At 32.5% G+C, this 12,508-nt stretch overlaps 2 protein-coding genes across 2 annotated transcripts; one reads left to right on the top strand and one right to left on the bottom strand.

The window, feature by feature from the left end:
• Window positions 1-207: 207 nt before the first annotated feature.
• Window positions 208-7,740, top strand: LOC113373879 (tubulin alpha-4 chain-like). The gene is made up of 4 exons (XM_026614147.1): window positions 208-295; window positions 4,016-4,299; window positions 4,383-4,897; window positions 7,401-7,740. Exons 1-4 carry the CDS (start codon window positions 208-210, stop codon window positions 7,738-7,740), a joined length of 1,227 nt encoding a protein of 408 aa, XP_026469932.1.
• A 2,743-nt stretch (window positions 7,741-10,483) lies between these two features.
• LOC113373194 (protein fork head-like) lies at window positions 10,484-12,083 on the bottom strand. The gene has a single exon (XM_026613506.1). It carries the CDS (start codon window positions 11,859-11,861, stop codon window positions 10,584-10,586), a length of 1,278 nt encoding a protein of 425 aa, XP_026469291.1. The 5' UTR covers window positions 11,862-12,083; the 3' UTR covers window positions 10,484-10,583.
• Window positions 12,084-12,508: the final 425 nt, after the last annotated feature.

The raw sequence follows: 12,508 nt of genomic DNA, 5'->3' as shown, positions 1-12,508 counted from the left end.
TTATTATACAACTAATTCTATTTATTATACAACTAGTTCAACACTTTGCTACCCCCTCTACCAGGGGTAGCAACCATTCCTTGTAAAGTTTAATGCCCTGAAGGTTGTCACCTTCATGGCCAATATAATAAAACGAAAATACGAAAGATCCTATTCTTATTATGTAAAAAAATATGTTATTATAGAAGATGCAATGATCAAGGTATTATGCGTATTGACTCTGATGAATTAATTATTTTAACGCCAATCGGCTATATCTTAATTTTACACCGTAACTCAATATATTACCTAGTAGGTAAGACTGGGTACGGTTGTGCCACTTTTGTTGATTATCAATAATTTTGTTAATGTAGCAGTTAGCTGAAAAACTAATTTAATGGTAATTTGAACGTTTACTTACGAGCAAATATTGCAATACTTTCCTCAAATACGATGGATTGGTCCTAAAATTAAATCATGCAAGGAAAGGGCGAGGCGTTCACATCGGGACGACATAAAAATATATAAAAAAAATTAATAGCTAAAAACAACCAAATGATTTATAACGATTTTTATTATCAGAAATATGTAACCCTACACAACTTAATCAAAACAAAGCTTATGTATGTAATGTAGCAATATATGACAAAACAAGAAATCTTTGGGAATGATATTTTTTCCTGTTTTCACTATTATGAATATTATGAATACTGTTATATTTTTTCTAGATGTAATGCGTATTTTTAAGTTTTGATTACGTTTTTTAACAAAATCACGTCAAACAATTATTTTTAACAAAACATTTTTTGGATTGCTTTTGGATTTTACCTGTCAATTTTAAAAATATTTTTTTCAAGACATGTTTAAGCTTTGTTCTAAATATTTTATAAGAGTTTGTGAAATAACATTATATTTATTTTGAATGCCTACTATTTATTTTTGTTCCTGTTTTTAACTTCCCGAAGGAGAAGTTTATGTTTCATAAAAAAATCCGATTCGCTAATTTTATGTTTTCTCGACGTTTCAAGCCATTCTGAATCGAATGAGATCAAATTTGGAAAAAGTATGTGTGTGTGTGTGTGTGTGTGTGTGTGTGTGTGTGTATGTGAACAGGTTTTTGCCGTAAATCGACGTTTTCTCGAAAACGGCTGGGTCGATTTCAAAAATTTAAAAGCCATTCGATGTATCTCGACGAGAACTATTGTTTGTCAGTTTTGTGCGACGATCGGCCAAGCCGTTTCTTTATAAATGGCAGAAAAGTGAAAAATTTTTCGTCTACGTTTTAGCCCGCAATTCTGAATCGATTTTGAAAATTCAAAAACCGTTCGAAAGATATTGGTTGGGAATCGTGCTGATTAGTTTTTGGTAGAGATCGGCCGGGCCGTTTTCTTGTAACAAAGTTTTTAAAAAAAAAATTTCGACGATTTTTATGATTATTTTTTTGACGATAGATACCATAGTCTTTTATATCATACTAAAATATTACGGCCCTACGATAACTGGTTCAGCTTTAAAAATTCGTCAAAGTTTGCAAAAATCAGTATGGTCTTTTTGGCATTTGTCAAAATTAGACTTTTGATCGACGTTTTCTCAAAAACGCCTGAACCTATTTTAGAAATTTAAAAGCCATTTGATGTATTTCGGTGAGGACTATCGTTTGTCAGTTTTGTGCAACGATCTGACAAACCGTTTCTTTGTAATTCGAAAATACTTTTTGTCCACATTTAAGCTCATCCTACCGAACCGATTTTAAAAAATCAAAAACTGTTCGAAAGATATTAGTTGGGAATGGTACTAATTAATTTTAGGTGAAAATCTACCGAGCCGTTTTCTTGTAATTAACTGTTGAAAAAAAATGTTAAATTTTCGTCGACATTTAAGCTCATCCTACCGAACCGATTTTAAAAAATCAAAAACTGTTCGAAAGATATTATTTGGGAATGATACTGATTAATTTTAGGTGAAAATCTATCGAATCGTTTTCTTGTAATTAACTGTTGAAAAAAAGTGTTAAATTTTCGTCAATATTTAAGCTCATCCTACCGAACCGATTTTAAAATATCAAAAACTGTTCGAAAGATATTAGTTGGGAATGATACTGATTAATTTTAAGTGAAAATCTACCGAGTCGTTTTCTTGTAATTAACTGTTGAAAAAAAGTGTTAAATTTTCGTCGACATTTAAGCTCATCCTACCGAACCGATTTTAAAAATCAAAAACTGTTCGAAAGATATTAGTTGGGAATGATACTGATTAATTTTAGGTGAAAATCTACCGAGCCGTTTTCTTGTAATTAACTGTTGAAAAAAAGTGTTAAATTTTGTCGACATTTAAGCTCATCCTACCGAACCGATTTTAAAAAATCAAAAATTGTTCGAAAGATATTAGTTGGGAATGGTACTAATTACTTTTAGGTGAAAATCTACCGAGCCGTTTTCTTGTAATTAACTGTTGAAAAAAAGTGTTAAATTTTCGTCGACATTTAAGCTCATCCTACCGAACCGATTTTAAAAAATCAAAAACTGTTCGAAAGATATTAGTTGGGAATGATACTGATTAATTTTAGGTGAAAATCTATCGAGTCGTTTTCTTGTAATTAACTGTTGAAAAAAAGTGTTAAATTTTCGTCAATATTTAAGCTCATCCTACCGAACCGATTTTAAAATATCAAAAACTGTTCGAAAGATATTAGTTGGGAATGATACTGATTAATTTTAAGTGAAAATCTACCGAGCCATTTTCTTGTAATTAACTGTTGAAAAAAAGTGTTAAATTTTCGTCGACATTTAAGCTCATCCTACCGAACCGATTTTAAAAAATCAAAAACTGTTCGAAAGATATTAGTTGGGAATGATACTGATTAATTTTAGGTGAAAATCTACCGAGCCGTTTTCTTGTAATTAACTGTTGAAAGAAGTGTTAAATTTTTGTCGACATTTAAGCTCATCCTACCGAACCGATTTTAAAAAATCAAAAACTGTTCGAAAGATATTAGTTGGGAATGATACTGATTAATTTTAGGTGAAAATCTACCGAGCCGTTTTCTTGTAATTAACTGTTGAAAAAAAGTGTTAAATTTTTGTCGACATTTAAGCTCATCCTACCGAACCGATTTTAAAAAATCAAAAACTGTTCGAATGATATTAGTTGGGAATGATACTGAATAATTTTAGGTGAAAATCTACCGAGCCGTTTTCTTGTAATTAACTGTTGAAAAAAAGTGTTAAATTTTTGTCGACATTTAAGCTCATCCTACCGAACCGATTTTAAAATATCAAAAACTGTTCGAAAGATTTGTTCGAAAAAGTTGGGAATGGTACTGATTAGTTTTAGGTGAAAATCTACCGAGCCGTTTTCTTGTAATTAACTGTTGAAAAAAAATTTAAGCCGATTTTCATGGTACTTTTTTTGGCGATATACATCATGTTCTTATAGAACTTACTGTAATATTACGGCCTTACGACAAATAGTTTAATTTTACAAATTCGTCAAAATTTGCTAAAATTATTATCGTTTTTTTAAAGTAGGATTGATGAAGTATATTATTTACACATTTTTTTTGATTAAGTCGATTATTTACACATATCGGGAAGTTCATGTAACTTGCCTCAAGGCTAAATACCAAACCAACTAGTTAAAAAATGCTTCAATACACATTATTATAGACATATTAAATAGGACAGGTCCGTGAGCTGAGTTAAACTCCAACTCGCTTCAGGGAAGAATAGTGTGAGAGGTTTCCCATTGCCATTTCACACCGCAGTGCCCGAGATGGGCTTATTTTCAATTGGAAACATATTTTTTATCTATATTTTCAATTGAAAATGGACATCGCGCTGCCCGATGTCAGATTACCATAGCGGGGATTCGAACGCGCGACCCTGTCCATACAAAGTCAACGCGATAACGTTCTTCGCCACTATAGACATATAAATTAAATTAAATCAAAAGCATTGTTTACCTTCACAATTTAAAAATGATATCATTGTCAAATCAAAGTAAAGTAATCAATTTTCAATTTTTTGTATTACTTTAGATGAAGTCCGTTCAGGCCCGTACAAAAAATTATACCACCCCGACCAACTGATTTCTGGCAAAGAAGACGCAGCAAACAATTATGCCCGTGGGCATTATTCGATCGGAAGTGAAATTATTGATACAGTAGCAGACAGAATCCGGAAACTTGCAGACCAATGTTCTGGTTTGCAAGGCTTCTTCGTCTTCCATTCCTTTGGAGGAGGAACTGGCTCTGGATTTTCCTCCCTGCTGATGCAACATATCTACAGCGATTATTCGAAGAAGTGCAAGCTCGAATTTGCGGTAAGAAAGAAAGAAATTTTGATGAAACACTATACATAAATAAAAAGGTATTAATATCATACAACAATATTTTTCCCTTGTAGGTGTACCCAGCTCCTCAAGTGTCCACAGCCGTTGTGGAACCCTACAACTCCATACTAACATCCCATTCGACCATGAACTATACCGATGTTGTCTTCATGGTAGACAATGAAGCAATATACGACATTTGTCGAACAAAACTCAACATAGAACGACCAACATATTGCAACTTAAATCGACTTGTCAGTCAAGTCGTTTCATCCATAACAGCTTCTCTTAGATTCGACGGAGCTTTGAACGTAGATCTGGCTGAATTCCAGACGAATTTAGTTCCTTATCCCAGGATTCATTTTCCATTGGCTTCGTATGCTCCTGTAGTTTCAGTTGATAAGGCTTATCATGAGGGAATGAGTGTGGCTGAGATCACGTCGGAATTATTTGAACCATCGAATCAGATGGTGAAATGTGATCCGAGAATGGGAAAGTATATGGCGTGCTGTATGCTCTATCGGGGTGACGTCGTGCCGAAGGACGTAAATGCGGCAATTGCCATTATGAAAAATAAAAGAAGTATCAGGTTAGTTGAAATTAGTGATATTATTGAAAATTTTTAATTTTCATGAAAATGCTGTGCATCATAGAGCAATAATTCAATCATTCCTCCTATTACTATCCAGTATCCACACAATTCAATATACGCCAATATATATATAATATATATATATATATATATATATATATAAATCTTATATATAAAATTTTCATGTCACAATGTTCCTTCCCGTACTCCTTTTTTACCAATTTTTACCAAATTCTATATCTGTAATCAGTAGGTGCAAGAATCGGCTACAACCTGTTTTATATCCCTAATTGATAAGGATGGTTCACCCTTCATTTTTTTTGTTAAGTTCTAGACTGATTTCTTTGTTTTATTTCTTTATAATATGGCAATGAACAATACATACCACCCTGAATTTTTACTTTTTTATCACAAACTCCTAATATTATAGCCATTTTTAACTTCCCGTAGGGTAAGTTATTGTAATGGGCCGAAAATCGGAATTGAAAATTTTTACATTTCTCGACGTTTTGAAGGTTTCTGAACGTTTTGGCATACCTCAGAAAAAATGGATGTGTGTGTGTGTGTGTGTGTGTGTGTGTGTGTATGTATGTGTGGATACAAATTTCCAGTCACGTTTTAGGGCGCACGGATCAACCGATTTAAATGGTTCAAAAAACATTCGATTTCTATTGATTGGGAAAAGAGCTGATTAGTTTTTGGCAAAGGCAGGTCCAGCCGTTTCGGAGATACGGAGCAAAGAGTGCAGAAAATATAAATCGAATTTTTGAGCGAACGGAGTATCCGATTTGAATGATCTAAAAAACATTCAATCAGTAATGATTGGGAGAAGTGTTTATTACTTTTTGGCAAAGACAGGCCCAGCCATTTCGAAGATACGGAGCTAAATATGTAAAAAATGGCAGTTTTTGAGAGAACTAAGCGTCCGATTTAAATGATTCAAAGAACTTTCTGCTTGTCTTAACAAAATAATTGATTTTGAAAAAAAAATTTTGTTCATTTTTTTTTTTTTTTTTTTTTTTTTTTTTTTTTTTTTTGTATTTTGTATATCGAAAATATTTCAGATTTTATTTTTAATTCTGACTATAGTTCTAATATACTTTACAAATAATTTCAACTCTGCAATTCGGTTTATATAATTCTTATAAATATTACACAATGTTACAATATTTATAATAATCTATTTGAAAACATTCAGTATTCCTCGAACATTTCGTTACGGTGCGGGAAGTTCCAGCAATTTGCCTTAAGGCACGATGCCATAATTGCCTCAAGACAGAATTCCACTTACAGATAGTTTAGTTTAAATTTCTGAGCTTAAAAATAACTCAAATTTTACTTAAAACTATTTGTGTATGGCATCGTGCCTTAAGGCAAATTGCTGTTATTAAATGTTAATTAAATGTTTTAAAATCGATTATTATAATTACTATAACATTGTCTAATATTTATAAAAATTTATAAACTGAATTACAAAGTTTAAAATATTTATTTAAAGTATATAACTGAGCTTTAGAACTTTAGCCAGACTTAAAATTAAAATCTGAATTATTTTCGATATATGTACATACCTTTTTTCGAAAAGCAATTATTTTGTCAAAACAGAAAGCAGAAAAGCAGAAAGTTTTTAGAATCATTTAAATCGGATGCTTAGTTCTCTCAAAAACTGTCCTTTTTTTCACAATTATCTCAGTATCTCCAAAACAGCTAGACATGCCTTCGCTAAAAACTAAACACAACTTCTACCAATCATTACAAGTTAAATGTTTTTTGGATCATTCAAATCGAATACTCCGTTCTCTTAAATCCTCGATTTTTATTTTCTGCACTCTTTGCTCCGTGTCTCCGTAACGGCAGACCTGTCTTTGCCAAAAACTAATCAGCACATCTCCCTATCAATAGGAATCGAATGTTTTTTTAACCATAAATCGGTTGATCCGTGCGCCCGAAAACGTGAACAAAAAAAATACGGATATACAAAACGCACACACACATTCATTTTTTCTATGCCCAAATGTTCAGAAACCTTCAAAACGTGAAGATATGCAAATATTTTCAACTTCGATTTTTGACCCATTACTATAACTACTCTACGGAAAAGCAATTCATTTTATTAAGAGTTGTCCAACACTAACATTTTTTCAAATTTTGGGACTAATTTTCTTTATTTTAATTTTCTATAATTTGTAATTGAAAGATACATGACAAATTTTTTATGAAATGTGCTATGGTAAAACAACGTCGCCGGGTCAGCTAGTATATATACATTTTAGTTAAACGCAAAATACATCACTAGTAATTTTTTTAAAAATCTTCTGTTCCGAAGTTGATCAACTAATCATTTCTAGGTATATTAAGCTATAAGAATGTCCAGTCAGAAATTGGATTTTATAATGATAGTTGATCCAAACACATTTTTGTGGTTTCAAATTCGAAATTTATATTAAAACAAATACATATGTGTGTGTTTATGATTTTAAATAATAATTCCATTATCAAGATTCGTCGACTGGTGTCCAACTGGATTCAAAGTCGGCATCAACTACCAGCCGCCGACGGCTGTCCCAGAAGGAGATCTTGCCAAAGTCCAACGCGCCGTCTCGATGTTGTCCAACACCACCGCGATCCAGAATGCCTGGGAACGTCTAGGTCACAAATTCGATCTGATGTACTCCAAAAGAGCATTTGTACATTGGTTCGTAACCGAAGGAATGGACGAAGGTGAATTTGGAGAGGCCAGAAGTGATATAGCAACCCTAGAACGAGATTACGAAGAGGTTGCTGAAGACACGATAACCGATGATGTCAAGTTATATTCCAATTCACAATCTGAACTTTGAATTTTCCGAGTAGTCTATCGATTAGTGCGTTTAATATTCTAAATTATTTGTCTTTGCAAAAGTTTTTAAAATTATCGATGATTGATTTGTGCATCTGAGTATTTGAAATTATATTTCTTTATGTATTTTTTTAAATGTTTAATAAATATTTTTATTATTTTTTATAAAAATAACAAAGATTTATAATAAGAATTTGAGAGCTTCAAATCGATATCGTTGATCGAGTTTTTAATATACATCTCACTTTTTTACAATTTGCTTTAGTTTAATGGTACACTATCGGTCACTATCGGTTACTCTGACCTTTGCTCTAGCCCCACCTTATATTTTCATATATTATTATAATTTTTTTTATCTATCATCTACAATATATTATATTTTTATAAAATTAGAAAATTTGGTTTTAATAAAAAATACATTCAAACACTAGGCGTTTGTTTGTGTGTTTCAAAATGCAAGTTATATAAAAATATCTAAAAGAAATAAATTCAGTTCTGATTAAAATTACAAACACTCACAAAACCAAACCTTAAAATTTTTCAAAAAAACACTGTTTTTCAAAATGCAAAGTTAATGAAAAGTATTTAAAATTGGATAAATATGTTCTGATGAAAACTGCGAAAACTAATCCAGCCAGCAACATTTATTTTAGAAATATACCAATTTGTCAAATTGCAAGTTATATTTATTGAAAAATATTTAAAATTAGAAATCTCAATTCTGAGTGTCAAATTCTCAATTTGAACACTAACACTAAAAAAGTGTTCGTTTGCTTTTGAAATACTCTCGAAAATATATCCAAATTGAATTTAGTGAAAAGTATTTAAAATTAGGAAATTCAGTTCTGATAAAAATTGCAAACACTGAGAAAGTAAGCGTTCGTTTGTCTTTAAGAAAACATCATAATTTTTCAAAATGGAAGTTATATTTATTGAAAAATATTCAAAATCAGGAAATTCAGCTTTGATAAAAAATGCCACAATTTTTCAAGATGCGAACTACATTTATTGAAAAATATTTTAATAGAGATTTTAGCCCTGATGAAAAATACAAACACAAACATACCAAACATTCGATTATAATTTAAGAAATTCTAAAAAAAAATTTTTTTAATTAAAATTTAAAAAATTCCATAAGTATCAAAGTATTAAATTATTTTTTTGTCACAATTTACGATTTATAAATATATCGAAAAGAATTACAAAATAGTAAAAAAAATCTCTAAAATTAAATATAAAGTGAAATAATTTGCTTGCTCTTTTTAATTTATTGAGTTCGCTATAAATAATTAATATCACAAACAATAAAAACCTGTAAAAAAGTGAATCAATAATATTAAAGTCATAATTTATTCAAATACAAAAATAAAAACAACAAATAATTTAATTTTTATATATAATATTTATTTTATGTACATATATATCTATATATTTTCAATTAATAATTATATAAATCGATTTTACAATATTATTTATAATATACCGATGAACAAATTTACACATATGTTAGATCAATACTATATGTGCATATTCTATTATACATATATAAATATACTATTTAATAAAAATGACATTTTTAATAATTTACACTACCCAAAACGTAGTTATTTATTATTAATCAGATGAGTTGATTTTTCGTAATAAACTCATGTTTTATGCATTATTTAGCGGAAGAGAAATATATAACTAAAATACACAAACATATGCAAAAAGTATAGATCAGATTTAAATTTATAGTATTTCGTTCACAAATATTTCAGATTATTTTCAAACAGCTCAATTCCAATTTGATAGATGATTTGCAGATATTTATAGATGCATTTAAAATCAATCTTTTAAGAAACGTGCTGAACAAACATTTAATAAATATTATGATCAAATTGAAATTTCATTCAATATATTTTTAATACATATATAAGTTACAAAAATCTAATAAGTTTTTAGCGCGTTTTATGATTTTTTTAAGAAATGAGTAATTTAAATTAAGAGTATTTTACATATTTCAGGAATTGATATAATATTTCGATATTGTGTAACTTATATACATACTCGTATATAAACAAAGCATCAACTTCATCACAATAAAAATAATAACAAAGATTTATTAATTAACATTCTATTCGATTGTTTGTTATTTTATCGATTGGTGAAAATGGCAATAGAGTCAGTTAGTATAGTAATATATAGCTTTTAAATATTCAATAACTTAATCTGGCAGCTTTTTAATTAAAAAAATTATGCAAATGCCAAAACCAATAATCAAATCTTACGATCAACGCATTTAATTTATTACATAAAAAGATCCACGATAATGAGATTACTTTCAAAAAATGATTTTGCACAGATCCAATTGAAATTTTGAGTTAATTAACGTTGCTTATATTTTGATTCGAGGAGTAAAATCACACCGAGAAATTTTTGAAACACATGTCAACAAAAGATGAACATAACGCTGATATTTGTAAAACACGAGTAATTGCCACTTAATAAAAAGACCGAAGTTTTAATTTACAAACCTCAGTGTATGTGCATCTTTTGTGCAGCTGCATCGAAACTGTCATTTTTAACCGACTTTTTATGTAAACACACACAATTTTTGCGCACTAAAAATTTTCGTATCAGGCACATATGTAATGTGTTCGATGTTTTGTCGAAAACAGTCTTTTATATATAAAAACACATCACGCTTGCATTCTACACAAATCTATATAAAATTAATTTACACACAAGAGTCTTTTTCTCTCGAAAATTTATTATTTACAAAAATTACGCGCACTGTGTTGATATTGTGGGATAATATTCATGGCCCTAAAATCCGCTATCATCTTAGGCCAAAGGATACTGTCACAAGCTAGTGGCCCCCGTTGGGGCGTGGTACATACTGCTTTGATAATATGAATCGTTGGCAAGTGTTGAATGTGAATTCGGTAATGGACTCAAAGTATTATATCCTGCATATTGACTCATGTCATACATTTTAATATCAGCTTTGCTCTCCGCCGGCAAAAGTCGCGTTATCGAAAATGGATGATTCGAAGGCGTATATCCTGCCGGTTCCTGTTTCAAATGCATCGGATGATAATCTGCTAATGACAGTGCTGTTGTGTGACATCGATTCACCATCGCTGAAAGTTCTTCTTGCTGCAATTGTTGGTGGTGGTGTTGAGAGTGATGCAATTGAGAATGATGTTGATTTTGTAAACATAAATCCGCGCCGGCATGTAGCAAACCTAAACCATCTGTGTCACCTTTTCCAGGTACTGAACCAAGCATGCCACTTAAATGCTGCGCGTCCACTGATTTATCGCGATCATCTTGCTGCAATAACGATTTTTTGTCTACTCCGTCCATATGCGATGGCGATTTGTGTGATTGACGGATCGTTTCTTTCTTATCATCTTTGAAACGCTTTTGCCGCCTCAGATAGCAACCGTTTTCAAACATATTTCCAGAGTCCGGATGCAAAGTCCAAAATGATCCTTTGCCAGGCTTATCAGGCGTTCGTGGCACTTTCACAAAACAGTCATTAAATGACAAAGAATGTCTAATAGAGTTTTGCCAACGTTGCTGATTTTGTCTATAAAACGGAAACAAGTCCATAATGAATTGATAAATTTCGCTTAACGTTAGCATGCGCGTCGGACAATTTTGTATAGCCATCGTTATTAAAGATATGTATGAATATGGCGGTTTTGCATGTGTATAACTTCTTCTGTAAGGTTTATCTGTCCTGGCACGTTGCATAGCCGCTGAATTTGGTGAAGCCGCGTCGCCATCCGCGCGACCTCCGCTCATGGGTCCACCGTTATATCCGCTGCCCATGCCGGGTGTCAGGCACGATGTCATATTTACCATCGGAGATCCGTAGCCCATTCCGCTACCAGACATGCAATTTCCGTTCATTCCAGCCATCGAACCCATAGAACCCATGCTGCCCATTGTGGAACCCAACATATTAGCACCAAAACTGGCCGTCGGCGATCCGGCGTTCATGCCCATGGGAACACAACCCATCGAATTCATACTGTACGTCGGCGGCATCGGCGACATTGAATTTCCCGCCGTACTCATAGAACTCGTAATCGTCGGCTCAGGGTATAACTTTTGTGGCATCATTGTCATTATTAACACTAAAACTTAATTCATAACACTAAAACAGTTGTTCGATCACTTCACTAATAAAATTAATAATTAAAAACTGTAATTTGCCAACAGGTATCTTGCACACATTTACACTAGGTATTGTTGATGAAGAAAGCCAACAAAACACTGATTGGAAAAACAAACAGGCCTGTTGTACAGAGGACTGCTGAGCGCACAGTCCCGTCGTGTTTGGTTTAGAAGGGGGCCCTCGCTATTTGAGTTCCTATGATCTAACTGAAGTGCCCGGGCTACACGAGACGGATTGAATTTTCAGTCCCGTGGAGGGGATCGAGTCGCAGGTGAGGATAAATGATACGCCGTAGAGCCAATGACGAGGGACGCGCGTCGGCAGCGGACCAATGGAGCAAGTCTGGCCGAAAGCTTCTCTCGACCCGCCTCACTCGACGCAAGCGCCCGAAAGCTGCGTCGCGCCGACGCGTCGAACTATCAGCGCGAGACGGGGAAAGGCGAGAGCCCGGCGATATCTCGATTTGACATGTATTGGCCTTTCCGTCGCGGCTTTTGGTCTCATTTTGTGCAATCAATCAAATGGACCGCGAGCTATCATTGCGGGATGTTACGTGAATTTGTGCTTTTGTGATGAGTGATTGGAAATATGATAACGT

This window comes from Ctenocephalides felis, unplaced genomic scaffold, assembly GCF_003426905.1.
Source record: "Ctenocephalides felis isolate EL2017-DRISC unplaced genomic scaffold, ASM342690v1 CF-g0.4_SCAFFOLD_01604, whole genome shotgun sequence".
In the NCBI taxonomy this organism is placed as follows: domain Eukaryota; kingdom Metazoa; phylum Arthropoda; class Insecta; order Siphonaptera; family Pulicidae; genus Ctenocephalides; species Ctenocephalides felis.
This window is presented reverse-complemented; position numbering and strand designations above follow the sequence as displayed.